Source organism: Necator americanus, chromosome IV (assembly GCF_031761385.1).
Source record: "Necator americanus strain Aroian chromosome IV, whole genome shotgun sequence".
Classification (NCBI taxonomy): Eukaryota; Metazoa; Nematoda; class Chromadorea; order Rhabditida; family Ancylostomatidae; genus Necator; species Necator americanus.
In genome coordinates this window covers 9899260-9919065 of record NC_087374.1, presented here as the reverse complement: position 1 = coordinate 9919065, position 19806 = coordinate 9899260, and the positions used below count along the sequence as shown (strand labels likewise).

The 19806-nt window shown below is 40.6% G+C and overlaps 1 protein-coding gene across 1 annotated transcript; it reads right to left on the bottom strand.

Moving 5' to 3' along the window:
- Nucleotides 1-4422: 4422 nt before the first annotated feature.
- On the bottom strand, nucleotides 4423-7368 carry RB195_000805 (uncharacterized protein; the record flags this gene model as incomplete). The annotated part of the gene is made up of 1 exon (XM_064197331.1): nucleotides 4423-7368. One exon carries the CDS (start codon nucleotides 7366-7368, stop codon nucleotides 4423-4425), a length of 2946 nt encoding a protein of 981 aa, XP_064053212.1.
- Nucleotides 7369-19806: the final 12438 nt, after the last annotated feature.

The window sequence follows — 19806 nt, the reverse complement described above, 5'->3', positions numbered from 1 at the left end:
TAGGAAAATGACCAAAGAGACCGAGTCGGTGAAGAGCGGCCATATGTTTTGGTTGACCAACTAGACAAGGCGGACCAACGAGGGGATGGAGGACAAGCTCCTCTTTCCTGTAAAGAAGTGACTCTCAATTCGTAACAAGAGCTATATGAAATTGAAAGCGGACGGATTTAGATTGGTTGATTGGCTTTGACTGGATTTGGATTCGGTTTTGCTGCGAAAGGGCACCGCGCATGAGCGGATGAGTGGTTCTATGACTTTCACTGACCGCATCCGAACAGCAGTTATGGTTTAGGAATGCGGTAGGAACCGGACAGAAACGTGCCACTACAAGGTCGTAATTGTTACCTGATGTGAAACACGATCATTATAGATGCGAACAAGAAGAGTTTTCACGCGGAGAACACGGGTACAGTATCGAAGGAAAAAAAACTAACGACATATTGAAAATCATGTCATTATAAATCATATAGAGATCCCTGATGAAAAAAGTCTTTCCTATAGTGTTAAAGACAAAGCGCTTAGTTTAGAACTCTAATCGTAGTCAAAGTACCCGGTAGGGAAACAGAACCCACAGAGAAAATAAGTGACCTTACTCTTTAAAGTTGTGACAGTGACACAAGTGACAGTGACAAGTATTATTCCAATGACATAGTCGTCAACTACTTCTAACGTCGCATATTAACTTCGGGATGATTGACATCTAAATGGAATGACATTGACGAAAACCGTATACGTCAATTCATAGTAGCGTCTATCTTGGAATTTTATAACCGAATTTTTTTGATTAATATCGTTGTTCATCTACGACTCCATCCAGAAGGATTTGACAGTTTCTGAAAAAGGAACTGCAGAGTTGGTGGAACATAAAGGAAGTGGAAATGAAGTAAAAGATGAAGAAAATGCCTGTACTGCTTTAATTTTTTTTTTAGTATTTTCCGTTAAAAAAAGAACAAAAGTCACTGTAAAACCACTGAAAGGCAGTTACAAAGGTACAAAAATTTCATAGGCAAAATCAAGGTCCTCTAGAGTTCCTAAAATACTATTCGGTCTCCAGATTCTGTTAAGGATATGAAAAATTTAATTTAGTACCGCTATAATAATGTTTCATACACAGTCATCTCATTTTTACGCTGCAGTTGGCAGAAAAAAACATTGTTTTTTGCCCACGTAGTCTAAAATCGCGAAAAAAAAAGGAATATTTGAGCCACCCGAATATTTTCATTTTCAGACTATTCCGTTGGATACCGGAAAAAGCGACGTAAGGCGCCTAGAAACAAAGAAGTGTTTTTACTGAAATCCAGTTTTGTGAAGAAAAAGTTTTTCGCTAAGGCTTTAACCAAATTAAACCTTATTGATCGCTTTACGATGCGTCCACCGGTTTTAAAATTGTCGCGTGACGAGTCATTAGGTCTTACTTTTTTCTGTTTGTGGACATTCATGTTATAATTAATCCTGTGCCTGGACACGTGATAGGAAGGGCTTTCAAAGAAAAATCTTTAAAAAAACAATCTGTGATTGTAGTGTTAAAACAGTTGAAGGGGGGAGTATTTACAGATCAAGCAGGTAATAAGGTCTGGGCGAGAAAAAAAAGGAGAATAAGTCGCAATCCGGTCATGTGAGAGTATAAATGCACACCATCACCTCATTACCAACAGTTTTTGCTTCTTTGTCAATCGTTGAAAATCGAGCGCTGGTAGCGAGAAAATTCTGGAACTATGACCCGAAAAGAAATCCATAAAACATGCTCATCTCGGAAACCAGTGGCACACAACTGAACGATAGCACTCCAAGGATGAAATTTGAGACGATATAAACTGGAAGAGCCGAGAAAAATAGGCAAACGTTCTTCTATAACTCTTAGTTAAATGTTTTTCTTCACGGATAGAATAAAGTCTTAATAAAAGGGCATCCAACTAAATACCAGAAGTAGTGGCAGTAATTATAAATTAATTTAATGGTATTTTCCATCTATACAGAGAATCATATCCAGTTTTCGATTAAATTATGAGAGATTTTCAGAGATGGGCTCTACCCTGAAGAAAGCACATGCCGAAAATACACAGTAAAACCAGAAGTTCTTGCGCAGCAATGGTAGCTGCAGTAAAGTCGGGAGTAGTTTCCAGAAAAAAAAAACTTCTTGTAGCTTAGAATGGTATGTAAGCGTTGGGGAACCTCAACGCATCCGAACGGGAATGACATCTCCTCCGATTAGCGTATCAGAGTGTGAGTTAGCAGACGCGAAACGCAGAGAGCAGCGAAGGTGTCCTCTGCCTGTCTTGGGAGACCAACAGGTTGGTCGCCGACTGTCTACACCCTCCAGAATCTCGCCAGACCTCTGCGCATAACGGCTTGTGCACGTCCAACCTAAGCTTATCCATCAACAGAAACCGGTTCTTCAGCAAATGATAATGATGGAAAAAAGAATGACCAACACACAAAACCATCGTTGCGCGCGCATGGAAACGCGTGCGTATACGCGAGCCAATCTGTCGCAAAACAGATACCGACACTTCGCTTGGAACAATGAATGTAGCAAAACAGGGCACGTGTGACCGAGTTCCCCAATTTCTCGAAAAAAAAATAGCGCAGCCGACTTAACTTGTTGTAAATCGCTCTGATAAGGAACGTTGTCCCAGCCACCTATGGATAAAATAAGATAAGTTTGGCGTTATCAATCCCTTGGGACCCCACCACTTCAATTCAGAATCGTTGAGGTTTACGAACGTGTATCTGGCCTATACAATGACTTGCGGTGGCTACCGATGTGTCAAGTCCTTTTACTCAAATTGTAACCCATTTTTTTACCCCGGAGGGATGAAAGGCTTGGTGAGCACTAGGGCGGATTCGAACCTCCGATCGATTGTGCAGGAAGCGGAACCTCTAACCGCTACACTACACCCGCCCTTCACCTATGGAAGATCGCAACAATAGATTCCTTTCGTTTGTAACGTCAGACTTGTTTCGAGAAATTCCACAGGATGACGTTGAAGGGACGGTTTGGGCAAGAGTTGTCCTTCTTGTTTCTACTTCTAAAAATTATGCTCAATCCAAGAAATCCACGACCATGACTCTAAAAGAGTGTAGTCAAGGTGCAATGCCAAATTCCTGTTGAGAGTTTTCTCTTGAGCTCCGCTTCCAAGTTTTGCAATGGGAATGTTTGTGCCTGACAGGGATCACGTTTCACGCTTCGGATTGTATTCCTACCCTACAAGATCCCCATCGCCAGGAACAAACTTTTACTCTTGAAAACCACTTACTATTTGTTTTTCTACAATATGGGAGTGAAAAAGTGTGGATGGTGCTGTTTTTAGAAAAGTGAGAAAGCATTGAACTCAGTGCATCCATACTCCAGAATGCAGCCGAACTGCGAGTGGAGCGGCAACCTCTCACCCTCAAGCCAGGGTGGCCAATTTTTGACATTTTCCAGAACCAGTTCAGGTTTTCAATCATATGTCGTCCATAAATTGATATCAGATTAGTCTCTAATGGTAAGGACTCCGATCTGATACTACGGCTGACCCGTAGGTCACTGCTTACGCTATGGTGTCTGGTTGAAACAATCCTATACTCAGTGCAGCTGCGCAACCGGCGCGGGGGTGCGTCTCGGTGTGGGACCTTCACTACCACTACCCATCGCTGCAGTTTGAGTAAATCTAGCGATAGTTTTCACTTCGATGCTGCCGGTAAACTCCACCGCGCCGCTCCGAGCGCGGCCGCCTACGCAACTGCACCGAGTTTCAGTTCGTTTTCACCCGACTTTATACGTCTTCATGGACCTATGTATTCCTGAGTTGAGATTGAAAAACGTATTGGTTTATTCCAATTGATTTAATTAATGCTTAACACTTCATCCTTTACTGTTTCACTTAACCGCTTAAGCTAGGAATCACAGTAAAACACACCATCACACGGACGACTCTACTTCTGACATCAAAATTTGGAGAATTCGGAACCAGACGGCTGCGAATAACCGGGGAACATAGTTTTCTGAACAGAGAGCCTTTTTGCCAAAGGAAAACGCGATCATTGGGGTTTTTAAGCGCCAAGCGGCGCCAATGTACAGTTATCTTGTTCTAACCTGTTACAGTCCTACAAGTTGTGCTTGCACGTGTTTGAACGTGTTTGAACGAGTTACAGTTAACCACTGGAACGCTCTCCTCACCGGGCAACGGCGTTTATACTTTTACTTATAACTATAACTATAACTTTTATAACTATAACTTATAACTATACTATAACTTTTACTTATAACTATAACGTTATAATTTACGCCTAGGAGAAAAATTTGGGAATTTTCTGCATTTTTCATCTTTTCTCTTTTTCTTCTTGCCTTCTCCTTCGTTCCTTAGGCAGAGAAGATAACTCGTTCCAGGAATTGTCATTCCTACTTCTTACTTACTTAGATACTTAGATGGCCCGTCTTCACTCGACGTGCGGGCCCCAGCATCTCTTCCACTCATTTCGTTCCCTCGCCATTGTCATCCAAGATGTTCTCAAGCTTCGTGAGTGACGTTGACGAGGTCCTTGAGCCGTATCCAGCTGAGCTCTCAGCTGGTCCATCCGTGCAGCGAACACGTCACTCCATCTCGTTGGCGGTCTCCCTCGGGGGCGTTTAGCGTCCCTTGGGATCCACTCTAGCGTTCTTTTAGTCCATCTATCGTCGATTCTTCTCATGATGTGACCGGCCCATCTATGTTTTGCTTTCGATACATATTCCGCTGGGTCGCGAAGACGGGACATTCCTCTTAAGTCGGAGCTACGAAGACCGGCAAGGTGTTGTGTGCGCCGGTTAAACTTCAGGAGACATCTCTCAAGGGCTCTGTGGGTAGTAAGTAGCTTCCTAGACGTGGCCGCGGTGTCTGCCCACGTCTCCGCTGCGTAACAGAGCGCTGGAAGGACTGTCGAGTCGAACAGATGGGCACGAAGATCATGGTCCGTCAGTTGGTCCGTAGCTTCCCTGACGGCTGCGAATGCTGCCCATGCTGCTCTCATTCTTCTATTCAGTTCTTCCTTCAAGTCGTTTTCCATGTTCATAGAACGTCCGAGGTATACGTATGACGGAGTTTCCACGATTTGGGAGCCTTCAAGTTGTACTCCTCCGTCCTCGCAGTGCGCGTTCTTCATGAACTGTGTCTTCTTTCTGTTTATTCGTAGTCCTATTCTCTTCCCTGCTTCGTTCAATTCGTTGAGCATCGTTTCTGCTTCATTGGTACTGCTCGAAAAGAGAACGATGTCGTCCGCGAAACGAAGGTTCGAAAGAAATCTTCCATCAACACGTATGCCCCTTTCTTCCCAGGATAGTGATTTCATTATCCATTGCAATGCAGCCGTGAACAGCTTCGGCGATATAGTATCGCCTTGTCGTACCCCCTTTCCAATGGGTATGGTGAGAGGGCGGTGGAAAAGCTGTATCCTAGTCGTGCATCGTTCGTAGCAATTGGCTAATGTCCTCACATACGACGCGTCCACACCTTGATCGACCAGCGCTGACAGTATTGCATTCGTTTCTACGCTGTCAAAGGCTTTCTCATAGTCGACGAAGGTTAGAACAAGGGGCAGGCGGTATTCCCGGCAAACCTCTATGACCCTCGACACGGTCTGGATGTGGTCCAAGCAGCTGAACCCTTGGCGGAATCCAGCTTGTTCTTGAGGCTGGGCTTCATCCAGCGTCCTAGATATGCGTGTGAGGATGATCTTGGTGAATACTTTGTATAACACGCTCAGCAAGCATATCGGACGGTAGTTCCGAAGGTCCTCTCGGTCACCTTTCTTATGGATAAGAACGGTTCGCGAGGTCTTCCACTGGTCTGGGATCCTTTCTTTCTGAAGATAGGATGTCATGTGCGCTGCTAAGATTACATGAAGCGGATGGCCACCAGCCCGAAGAAAGTCTGCTGAAATAAAATCAGGTCCGGGGGCTGTGCCAGGTTTCATGCTCTTGATAGCGACTCGTACTTCCGAAGGGAGAATCCGTGGTGGAGCTTCGCCAGTGGGGATGATTGGGCTTGACACAGGAGTTGATGAACGGAAAAGGTTCGAGTAGAACCTCTCCGTAATGATTTCCATCTCACGACGAGAAGACGTGCGAGTCCCGTCTTCGCTCAGCAAGGTTGCTAGCGGAACATTATATTCGCGGAGATCCCTGCGGCACTTCTTTAGACTCGTTCTTCTTTGTGCTGCTTCTAGAATCTTCTTCTGCCTGTACTTCAAAAGATCCTCCTGCAACGCTTTTCTGCAGCTAGTGTTTGCTACTAACCGCTCAATGTGCGATGCATTCGGATCAAGCCTCAAAGCCCTTCTTCTTCCTAACAATTCCTTGGTGGTCTTCGAAATTCGATCCAAGTTTGTCGTGCGCGACTTCGAGGCACGTTCAGCACAGGCTCGTAATCCTCTGAGCAGCATCTCGTAGTCCACGTTTGGGTCCTCCTCGATGTGCCAGTCACCTTGGGACAGGGAGTCCTCGAGTACGCAATCGTCGTAGACGACTTCTTTTCTCCTTCGTTGCCGATAGCAGATGTTCTTTTCCATCGTGTGGCTAAGTCGTATTTTCGCACGAAGGAGACGGTGATCAGAACCACTACAAAAGGATGGTACTACTGAGACGTCAAGTAGACACCACCTCCGGTTGGTGAGTATGTGGTCGATCTCCGCACGAGTCGCGCCATTGGGCGATTCCCATGTCCACCGACGATGATCTTTTTTCATGAAAAGAGAGTTCCCATGAAAGAGGCGAGCGGCGGACAACAGCCCGGCGAGACGATTGCCATTTTCATTCCGGTCCCCTAGTCCAAATCTTCCAATCCTGTATTCCTCTTCTGTGGCCTTTCCTAGTTTTGCGTTGAAGTCTCCGACAACGAATTTGTAAAAGGACTTCTCGTTGTGGACTACTTCCTCCAGCTCCTCGTAAAACGCGTCCAATTCGGAATCATCAGCTGCTGATGTTGGTGAATAGCAGTTGATGATACTGATGGATTTTTGGCGCAGAGGGCGGAGGCGAAGAATGGCCAGACGAGGTGACAGGATCTCGTGAGAATCGACGAGATGGACGACAGATGGGTGCACAACGAAACCAACACCGCCTACATTTCGCGACGGAACCTTCTCTCCACGAATGACGAGTGTACCGTCATTCATCTGTCGTACGTCGCTCCTTCTGCACTTGGTCTCCTGCAGAGCAATCACGTGAAATTTGATACGCTCTGCAGCTCCGAGAAGGGCATGCAGGTCGGCGTCTGTGGAAACTGTTCTCGCGTTGTAAGTACACAGTCTGAGACAGTCTCCATGGCGAGTCGTGCGTGTGTCGCCTTGGTCCAGAATCAATGACGTCCTGAGCAACCTGAGATTTGATCGCCTCTCACCGGTCGCCATACCGTCCGACGTCTGAGACGGCAGGGCCCAGTGTGCAGGGTACTGAGGCAGTGAATATGCTGGAGTGGCAAAGAGACTTTTCCCCAAACTAAGCAGCCATGCCACGGCGAGCTTAGCTTTCACCACAGGTCGTCGCCCAACCTATATGGATCAGGGAACCACCTTGCGACATTTTGCCAAGACGGTGGTGAATCTTAGCAGTGGTTTACTCTTAGCTAGGCTTCCGATTCCGAGAAGTCGGAATGTCGGATGTGTCGAACTCCTTCTCAGCTTGGGAGACCCTGCCGGAGGACGAACCTCCGCTGTGCATCGCAGTTCGACGCCCAGTGTCACCTCCACGCCACTATGAGGCGGTAAACCGTTGTGGAGGTATTCCTACTTCAGAGAATTTATTTCAGTGCATACAAACAGAGTTGAGAGGAGCAGTTCTGAGACTTTCGGTAACCTCCTATATTTTCAATTTAGTCTGAATAGCTAAGCTTAGACCCCTCATAGTCAGTGCCAAATGTGTTCAACTCGGCCGACGCGACGCGTCCGCCTCTGCACATCACGCTCTTTCGCTGCTTGATTCACGGGCTTCCTTCTCCGACTACTCTACCTCAATCGGAAACTAAACGTCCAGCGATTTAAAGAAAGTAACTATAATTACCTGTACGTATGGTGTCAAGAAGAATTGGGCAGGTAATGTTTTCTCTCTTCTTTTGTTATAAAGAAGAAGCTGTGCTGAGTGGCCTTAAGTTTGGACACACGTAATTCACCGACGGTGTTCTATCTGGACTTACTCTATTTAGTTCACTTTCTTTCCATTGAATGAAACGGAGAATATGAACGGAATACTGTGAAGACGTCATCGAATCGAAAACCAGGTTAAACACATACACAAACCCACCATCGCCGTGACTAGTCTCCGGAAACGACGGCAAGTCGAAACGAGGGCCGAATGTCACGGTGCCGATCCGATACCATTCCTATTCAGTAAATTCCTCAACATTTTAATTTTTTCAACCTAAGTGTTGAAGTGAAGGCCATAACGCATTACCAATCAGGAGAATCAAGTCACATTTCTGGATTAACTGCGCCCAATGCTCCAGGAGACATGTGGAGAATGTTGGTTCCTTTTTGACGCCCTCTCAATTTAAACAATAATAACCTTATACCAAAAGTCATTGAGATGAGTCGATTGAGTTCTGATAAGACAATAGAATACACTTTGTTTTTTTTGTCGCATTCCTTCTCTTAGAAACATGGAAGCGCCTGGAATAATGGGAGGTCCGACGTTAGAAGGTGGACTTGCTTCTGTTAGAGAATTGACCAGTGCCTTCAGAATAAGGTGATACAAGTAAGGCACGTACGTACGTCGCAAGGCATAATAGTGATATGGGATCTACGGTGCAGCGGCCAAAGCGTATTCGGGATCACACGATTCATGAGTAGATCTATTAGAGAGTTTACATACTGTGAAAAATTCGGATATCATCTGCACGAAAGACAAGGTTATTTTCTCTTCTCTCTTCTCATTTCCTCTCTCTCTTTATCATTTTCTCTTCTCTTTTTCATAAGGTATTGGTGCGAAGGTCGATCTTTGACGTTCTGTGCCGCGTTTTCATGACATCAGATGAATAAAAAGTGATCTAAATGGTCCAGACAAAAGAGTATGACATAGAAAGTTCAGAATAACATCTGCAAGGATTTTTTTTGTAGTCGCACTCAGTAATAATCATAACGCCTACTTTCTTGCCGAATCAGCTAAGAACAACATTCTTGGCAGAGAACAGCTTCCATGCTTGATTAGAGGACGGAAATCCGACCGGTTTCCGTCAAATAAACTACACTATGGGCATCTAATCCTTAGTGTGAGTTTATACTTAGAAGCACTACCGGAAATTCTCTGCTACAGGAACAATCGTTCGTGTAGATTCCACTAAAGAACTGGGCACGTCTGTACGAAGAAAATTAGCGAAGTGGGAGAGAACACGCAGCTACAACACGTCACTTCACAATGGAAGCATCGACAAGCAAAGAATGCTTGGAAAATTCTAGCATGTTTGACATTTGTTGACCTCAGAATTACTTGTCTTCTACTGTCCTCGTGAGTCACCTTTCTTACTTCTATATTGGTCAGATCTCCCAGTACGTACGTCGAAATATGTATTGCAGCAATGTTACGCAGAACCAACGAAATAGGGCAAAGGCGTCAACGGAATGTCTTCGAAAAGAGGCTTTTTCCATAAAAAGACCAGGAGAATTAGGTTTTCTAAGGCCACCGATTGAATCTGAGATCGGTGCCGTACACATGATTCATCGTTTTTTCAAAACATATCCATCAATTGTCTAGATCACAGGAGAATTTCTTTCCTGTCATAAATCCGGAGAACCACCGTAAATCTCGATGCTCGAAGGAGTACCTTAGTACTACCAATAGTTTAAACTACATGTAACGTTTCGAAAAATTGTTCTAAACAGTTCCAGGACTTATATAGGAAATTATGGTTATTTAGGAAGACACGGTTGGTTGTCTCTGTTTACAGTAAGCTCAGAGGCAAGCGTAGTGGAACAGCACCATTTCCCAAGTAACTAAAGAAGTATGTAGCGTCAAATAGAAAGTCTGGGATTTGTTGTGCATTTGCACAACCAGCTTGCAGAAGACGGTTGTTAATCCTGAAATGCCTCGGAATCAATTGAAACCATTCTATCTCACGCACTACTCAACCTATATCCTTTTTATGAAACACTAAATCTTTTGGTTTGATTAAGGGAACATTTTTAAGTTGAAAAAAATCCAGGAGAAAACATTAAGAACTTGGAAGAAAACTGTTCCATGAACTACAACAAAAATACATAAAATTAACAGAGACAATTTCAACACCGTCAACAATGTGTTTCAATCAAGAGGATTCATTGGTGACAGGGCGCTTGTAAAGCATTAGCAACAGCTGGCGGCACTACCAGAAATGGTTATGACAGAAATAAGCACCTAGACGAATGAAATGAGAACATCTGGACGACGATGTTCATATCTACACACACGAACCGCCACAAAAATCTTTAAAAGCCTGTTTCGGAACGGTCTAGGACGCTCACGAACTTTCATAACGGCTTGCTCGTGAGTGGTTCGAAAACGTTTCCACAATCTGCTAAGATTCCCCCAATAATAAATGTTCACGATATTTTGGAAGCGATAAGTTGTTTTCAGCAAGCAAGAAAAGCAAAGTTTTTTCAGCAAATATCTCTACGAAACTAATTTATAACTTGGATCTAATTTTAAATTGGCTTATTCAATAATCGAGAAGAAAGGCTAAAATGTAGTTGTAGGCCACTCAGTGGGGCTCTCGTTTCTGGAAGTAAATAACTAAATCACTTGGAGCCTTAAGACCTAAGGATTAATTTTAGAGGACCTATGTCATGTAAGCTAAAGTTACTAAGAGAAAAAAGTAAGATGGAGCGTTTTGAAATAAGGGCGCCAGTGAGCCTCCCTCCCTCCTCACCTCCAATTACATTTTTCCCCTGAGGGAATTTGTTCCACTTGTCTTTTATGTTCCATTAATTGTATTTAGGTATTTTTTTACGCAGTACATTTTCCAACAGGTGAACGCGATGCGCCTGCCAATCGAAGGGAGCGACGGCGACAAGTGCATGCCAGGCAGAGAACGAGAGCGGGTTGCGGCGGATGCGTCGCGTTCACCAGGTGGAACAGATTGGAATTGTGTGCAAGTACATCAATTACATTCACAAAGAATATGTTGTGGGGTTTGATCAGAACCAGGAACCTTACAGTGACAAAGTGTTCCTGTTCGAGATGAAAACAAACAAAAATAACACTTCACCTGAGAAATTTCCAGCTACTATCTAGGGTATAACCCCATCAGACCAAATGCGTTCCACACCAGCGGTTGCAGCTCGTTTGATTTTCGTGCATACTGAGTTGCGCATTTTAATTTAAGTGAAGTTAATTCAATGTAATACGCACTATAATTACTGTAATATATACATATTGTGATAATGATATTACAACTATGTATTTTATTATAGATACACGCGATGCGCCTACCAATCGAACCTCTAATCGCTTCCTGCACGAATGATCGGAGGTTCGAATCCGCCAAAGTGCTCATCAAGCCTTTCATCCATCCGGGGTTAATAGATTGGTATCAGACTGAGTTGTACACTGAGTTGACACATCGGCTAGCCACCACAGCCACTGTATAGGTCAGTTACACGTTCGTAAACCTCAAACAATCCTGAATTGAAGTGAACGTGGGGGCAAATTCCAAGCGGACTGATTAGCACCGGGAACTTTAAAAACATTATGATATACACTGCAATTTCCTCGAAATCATAAGCCCTATCTCGGTTTTCTTGTTGTTCGTACTTGATTCCATTCCTTATGAGAATCAATGCGCAATATTTCATTTCGGTGCTACGCTTACACTCTGCGCTGAAAGATGATATGACTGATAGGGGAAATTGTAATCGCAGACTGTGGGAGTCGAAAATAGGCTACAAGGCCATGTTTTGACTCTTCAGAAAAGTAGCAACTGGCATTTCCAAGTCTTTCATTGGAACACGATACTGTTGTCCACGAGTAAAAAACTTCACGAAAAAACGAGGTACTAAAGTAAGCGGAAGTAAATTATTGGTTAAGGCGTACAAACTGTTAACGGGAACAGTATCGTTCAAAGATCGCAAAAGACAGCAGAGCACAGATTTCCATCAGGAATAACTAACAAGAAAATTTCTGAAAGATTTCCTCGGATTTTTCAGAAATAAATTTACGTCATATTCTCCTTCCACTAACAAACAACTGTCTTTCTATTAAAATCTATTCAATCACAATCGGAAAAGTTTGCGTTTCCCGATAAAGAAACTGGTTTTTTGCTGATGCAATGAAAATAAATGTTTTTTATAATGTGATTAAAAGAGAAATTCTGGATCGTAGTGCATAAGACTGGTTTCAAGCTCGTTTCCCACCGTATGGTTATGATGTGAAAACTGCTACACCTAGGTAGGCGAACCATCTGAAATGCAAGTTTTGAAAAATCGGCTGATAATCTACGAAACCATTTAGCTTAACAGTAGACGGTGGAGACTTGAGCTTTATTCCACAAAAATCCTCATCAGGCGCTAATCATCAAAGGTCTGAGATCACTTGAATTTGCTTTCATTTAAAAGATTTCTTCAGAATTTAAAAGACACAAGAACGCCGACAAAAAAAAACTTTGTAATCAATGTGGGATTTGTAGGATCATTTGTAAATAATCTGGGATCCATAGGATTTGACCAAGCAGCAATTTTAAGCACACAAATATTAATTAACTAAAAGAATTTTCAAGCGTTCCACATTATGGAATGGTTGAAAATTCAAAGGAACAATAAACTGAATAAATAAAATATATGGGAGGTTTTATTCTCAGGAAGGAACCAAAAAAAAATAGAATAATTATGTGAAATTTTCAGAGTACGGGTGATTTTAGCTATACATAAACACAAACGACGCGGATAGGCATAGTACGCAGATCTTGCTCGGACCACAAACTCTTCAAAATCTCAAAGGCCGTATGCTTATAATATTTGCTTAACCAAGGAGCGCATAGTGTTTGAACTATAGGCGCATTGGAGGAATTAGATAGGAGGAAACCTAGAGAACCGGAACCCATTACAACTTTTATTATAGAATAGTCATTATAGGATTTTCTTACGGACATCATAACCAAACTCATGTTCTGTAAAGTACAGTGCCCATTCGTCGAAACAGTTATTCTGGTGGCTGGTTTCACTGTATGTAACATATATGCAATAGAAATTTTCGAAGATAGAAAAAAAATAGAAATTCATCCATGAATAAATTCATAGAATTCATTTATAAATAGAAATTTTCAGGGGGAAAAAAACTGCTATCGATCGAAAAAGTTGGAAAAGATACGACATATATACATAAATTAATGCGAACAGCTAAAACAAATGTAAAACCGACTGAAAGTTAAGAGGAAGAATCTATGTAGAGTCCGTCCATAATGACAATTTTTGAGGCAACAATAACTGAACGGTTTTCTAGTTAACTGATCCAGAAATTAAAGCAGACCTCTTTCCACGAAGGTGAAAACAAGCAAACGGAATAAAAAAATATGCAGAGGAACGTTCTTGCGCAAGATTTCTCCAGCAAAAACAGCTCGAACCGGTTGTCAAATATATACGTGAGGTATTACTTGTGCGCGCACGGTATGGTAATTACTTGAACACACTGAAGAGGCATCGAACAAAGGTGTGAACTTAACACAAGGTCAACAACAGTAAAATTGTTTGCGAGGGTCATCTGAACTATTAGATCGCAATTAGAAGGTTATCTGAATTAATCGTATCCAAAAATTAGAAACTATTTATTATGAAATAGAATTTTTCCTAGATTTTTTCTAAATAAAGTTTCGTACCGTTCAATTCGTATCGTGGAAAATATCCCCCACTACAACAAAATAAACGAGATTTTCACGGGGAAGCGAGTAGGGGAGAAACGTGTGCAATTTTCCCTTCTTTCATTGCACTTATACAAAACTTACAATAGATATTTTCACAACAAAAAATCCCTCAACGGGGTTCTCCCTCCATTATCGTTCTTTTATGTCATCGGTTTGCAGTAGAAGTACAATGGAGCATCGTTAAAACTGTGCATATTCAGGCGTATTGTAGGGTGAATAAATTCGTAAGTAGATTACTACTATATATATATATATATATATTTAATCTTATGAAAGTGTTCGAGCTCAAGAAATAAGATAAATTATCCAAAAAAATAAGTAAGAAAAGGATTGATCCATAAATAGATACGAATTTTCAGCGACAGAGAATAATCTGATTATTTTTCAACATGGATTCAACTCAGTTCATGTATACATAGTGTATACCAGAAGGAAAAGTATCTTATGATAAATATTGCGCATGTATACATATTTCTTTAGAAGCATTTCAAATGTATGGTTAAGATTGAAAAGAAGAAAAAAAGTAGTTGCCAAAGACCGCAATAAAATTTTTCTCATATAAATATTCGATAAATAATAATAATAACAACAATAAATATGCAGGTATTTTTTGCAAATTATAATTTCACCTTCGTTTCTTATCTTTATTTCTTTTTTTGCTCTGTACAAAAAGCTTACATATCTACAAGTCGTAGAGAAGTTTCTTCTTCCTTAATATCCCTCATAATAGAAAAAAAGACAAGTGAAAAACCTGAGGGTTCACGGACAATATTCAGAAATGAGTGAAGTGAGGTGAAAAAAATGGTTCCACGGATTTTAGCAATACAGGCTTATATACGCACATAAAACAACAATTAGTTAACTATTTTTGAAGGGAAATTAGACGGAGCCCTGTAATATGCAAATAATTTTGTTAGCCCGACAAATTTTTCGATATGTTATTGTGTAGAGATTTTAATATTCCTGTATTAATCACCAACACAAGTTACGGAGTGCTCATAATCGAAAGATGGCGATAAATTAAGTAAAATGAAGGTAATGAGGGCGAATGCGCAAACACGAGCAATGTTGGAGAGAAAAGCGGCCATCGTCACGTCCATAAAATAATAATTAGATAAATAATTTTAAAACTATTTCGAAAAATGAATAATTATCTACTTGCCATTGAAAAACTTCAACTCCAGAAAGCTTAGATTTTCATTTATCCTGCTTCTCCTTGAAAAATAGTCACATTTTGAAAGAAAGAGAGACGTGGTTGAGGAAAATGGTGAACAGATGGCTGCTGTTGGTATCCGTGGGGACGCGATATTCGTAAAAAAGTACACCTATGGATAGATGTACCCAAAAAATTACATACGAGATTGTTTTATGTAGAGATAGTTTTAACTACAAGCCGATATGTGACTTATTGAGGAAACGAATCAAGCAGGTACATGAAATGAGCAGGAATGTGTTATAGATGACTTATCTCTCCTACTCTGGAACATTCTCCTATGGATCTAGCAGCTAACAAATCTTAATCACATAAAAATCTTAATCACACCAAATAAAACTGCAGGATTTTGTATTCGCCTTCAGAAATATGATAAATAATAAATATGAATAGTAATATATAATAAATAAATAAGTAATAAATATGTAATAGAAAGTAGAAGAAGAATGAAGTAGAATAGTAAATTGTGTTTGGAACGGTCTACAGCTTCTATACTAAACATACGAATCGACTAAAACACTGAAAAAGGCATGGTATATCCGATCTCGTAGGTAAAAATACCCAATCCCGTTGTTTAGTTTAATTTAGTTCAGTTTAGTCATTCTGGAAGCTAACGATACAGGACGAAGTCATAACAATGGCTGAGAAACGGAGCACATCCTACAAATGGAACAATATTCATAGCGTGGAGAGAAACAACGCGGCGATGAGCTACATCGGAGAAAGCGGGTAAACACAGCGCGTTGAGGTCAGTGCATACAAGGTTTGAAAAGAACCGGAAACCCTCTCGAGACTGAAACTGAAAATGTCCTTTGATGTAAAGATAGACGACAGAAGACACTTCACAGCAAGTTCATCAAAGAAAATCGTGAACATACAAACTGGTATGGCAGTGTACATAGCTGTAAACCTATTATCATGTTGTTTTTGTAGTAATAAGATCAAAAATTTCATCAAGTTGTAAAGTCAGTTCCATGCGATCACGCATGGTGATGGTAAATTTTTCGGGTGATCACTGATTATCCGAAAAAATTGGCGCATGGTGAATTGTTTCCATTTTTTTCGTCACTAACCAGATCCGGATTTAAGTAAACACATAAAGGGTTCAAACAAATTTTTGAGCCTTTGAAGAACACAAAAAAACTGCCCTATGTACATCCAGAATGTTGGATGACATTTATCGCTTGTGACAGATTTCACAAATAATTTCTGTTCCTGTCTAAGGCTGACAATTGAGAAAAAAAAAGAGAGAAAAAAAGGAAATGACAGCTTCACTCCGCTAAACAAAACGATAATTGCGCTAAATATATATTTATCGAATAAATTGTGGAACTTATGTGGATTTCCAGCTTTTGTGATAATTATTTTAGCAAAAAGAACTTTGGAAATAAGATTTTGTCAATAGACAAACAGTGTACATACCTTGTGCACATCACCCCAGTTTGTTATGCGGAAGATTTTCCAAAATACCCTACTTCAAAGGTCAATTTTTTAAAATGTATATTCTGCTCGATCCCTCAACCTTCATAGATTTTTTCGCTGCAACGGGTTTTCATTATTAGCATCAAATTCGAAGCTAAGACAAATATTTGCGAGATTTTTTAAGCTAAATGTATAAACAAATAACAAATAAACAAAATAGAAAACTAAAATAGACATACATTCAATTAATAAGCTTATTCCTGGGAAAGAAATTGAAACTGAAAATGAAAAAAGAAAAAAAGAAAATTGAAAAGCGATCGGTAATGAGAAATTAAACGATTCCGCATTTGTTTCTTTGGCTTACGTACGTACTCAGAAACAATCGCAAATATTTATTGTCCTGTTTGAGGAAGACATTATTTTTCTTGTTGATTTTGACCTAACTACTCAGGTTATAAGAAATAACATCAAAAGAGTTGTATTAATTTAAATATTCATTTTATTGCGGTTATCAAAGGAACTTAGTGTAATCTTATTATTTTGGCGAAATAAATCCTCTGACATCCGCAAAGCAGAGGTTTCTGAGATGTCAGAGCATCGGTATACGGAAAGAAATGCAGACACAAACACCTGCGTATATACGGAATAATTCCGAATATGTTCTAGGATTGGAAGAAGAAATTACGACAATCCTACTAGACAATGTAGACTAATAACTAATAACTGTTACTTTTTATCGTATTATACGACCAGGGAGGAAGTGAGAATTATCACCGAATCTCTACAAAACGGAAGTTCTTTGAAACGTTACGCAAACGCAATTTCAACACCCTTCAGCGCAATTTCGGTCACTGTTTTCTCCTCTTCTTGGTAAACAAAAAACAGCTCGACTGGCGACGGTCGATGTGTTTTGTTTTCACTGTCGTGTGTGGATTTGTTTATTTACAGTACCGTCGTAACAGAATTTATGTGCACAAATCTCTAACTTTAAAAGTCAGATTAAAAAAGTCAGATAAATTTCTTCGTGAAATAATACACTGATGATTCCCAATTGTATGTACATCAGCAGAAAATTCTAATTTTGGACATTTTCGCTTTTGCTAATTGCTAACGCTAATTAGTCTTAGGCCGTAGTAAGGACCAACCGTAGTACAATTAACGAAAATTGAAAAGAATTAATCACAGCCCATTTTTAGTATGAAATCAGCAGTTGTTTATAAATGAATAAACTCTAAAAAATTCTGATAGGAATCCTAAAAATACGTTTTGTGAACGAATCAAACAACCGTAATAGTGTATTATCAGTGTATTTAATTTAATATTACATTATTATAGTTAATTTGGGGTGAGTGTAGTGAAGTCGGTTAGAGGTCCGTTGTGGCCACACGGTCGGGGGTTCGAAATCGCCCTAGTGCAAACCAAGCCTTTCGAACCTCCGGGATCGATAAATTGCCACCAGGTTTTTCTGGGAGGATAAAAACACTGACTTGATCATCGGCTGGCCCCCGCAAGTCAACAGCAACGTAGGCCAACACGTGTTCCAAAACCTCAACGATTACAAATTCCAGTAACACGCGTTGGTACATCCCAAGTGGATTGATACGCCAGTGACCTTGTCCTTTTATAAGTAATGATAAATTTGTAATATAATTTGTATACAGTCTTGTTTTTCACTTGTTTCTCAAAACAGCGACAACTTTTTCAATGTTAATATTGAATTATATTTTTATTTATATATTTTTTTATTAATGCTAATTTTTTAAAACAGAGTTTGGTGGGTTCATCAAAACTCGTTGCTCAAAAAATAATGGAAATCTGTTATGTAGATCGTGTTAATCTAAAGAGCGATAAGTAAGTCTGTTCCTTGCCGATATCCTTCCCATACCACAAATACCTCGTAACTTTCGAATTCCCAGCTGTCCACGGACAATGCTGTGTAAGTGACTGCAGTTATAGACCCGGAGCACGTTCAAGAGGTTGACATGGTGTACCAGTTTTAGTTTACGAGAACATTTCCAGCTCGGACATACGTGAGACCGGGCGGGGACGCAGACGATAACTGTCACAAATGGATGTCATTGGCCGAGTTCTAGCCGATGAAATGACTACGTTAGTGCAGTTTTCTGGCCGCTTCATTGCTCAACTCTGGTTTATGTGTTCATAATGATAAGGTGATGTTCCCCACAAATGACACGTTTGATTGCGTCCGATTTTTTTCCCCGCTTAATGGGATTTTCCGCGATCATTATAGGAGTTGAAGGGAGGAGCACTGACCTGGGGGAAAACTGGAAACAACCAGGTTGCGAAAACAACAACGAATATGAAAGACACGAACTAAAGTAGCCCAAAAGTTCGGCTGAAAACAACGAGAAAAGGGAATTTCTCGTGACTCTCATATGAAACGTGGGTTGAGAGTGTTGTGAAGGATCTTTGAAGTGAATGTATGAATGAGGTTTCATAGTTGAAGTATCATTTACCGATCAAATTCACTCAAGAAGTACAACCATTCACAACTTCCTCATTAATGTTACCCAGGAAAATCCAGAAGTCTAGGAAAATCTGCAGACGAGGACAAAGGATAACTTACCTACCTTAAGATAACGGAAGCTACATAAATAGTGCTCGATCGCTACAAAGATTACCTAATCCTTGCTCTTTACGCTCATCCTTTTATGCTGAATCGATAATTCGGGAATAATTCGTTCCCGAAGTGTAGTTAGTTGAGTAATTTGCGAGTCTATCGTGTCTCCAAATCTATGTACATATCTGTGAAAAATTCTTTCTAACCTTTCAAGAAATTTTGGTTTTTAGAGATGTTTTCTGTTAGAGATGCTTTCTGTGAGTTTTTTGACGAGGTCTTTTATTGAACTATAAAAATCTTAATCGCCTCCGGAGAAGGAAAAGTCGTGGAAATAAAGTTTGCTGAGGTAGCCATTTCTAGGGTGAGTTCCCTACTTCCGAGAGCTGCGGGAAAAGTTTGCTTCATCGCGTCTCTTTACCATATTTAATCCTGAATATCAGTGGAATCCTATATGCCCATTACGTTAAACTGGCAACATTTTATATTATCCTGTTTTTGATCAGCTTGTTGGCGCTAAAAAAAAGCTTTTAAAAAATGTCGTGTCGGTTATAGGTTCGTCCTGATATCGTTTTTTCTTCATTTCTGAAGTCTGACTCTGCTCGTCGCCTCATATCTGGAATAACCTTTCCGGAATATTCCTTCATAAACATTTCTGATGCTATCAAGTGGTTTTCATTCCTATGTAATCAATTATTGATTTATAAGAGGTGTTATGCGTTCGAAATGCTGAAGACAGTTGATTCAAGTAGAAG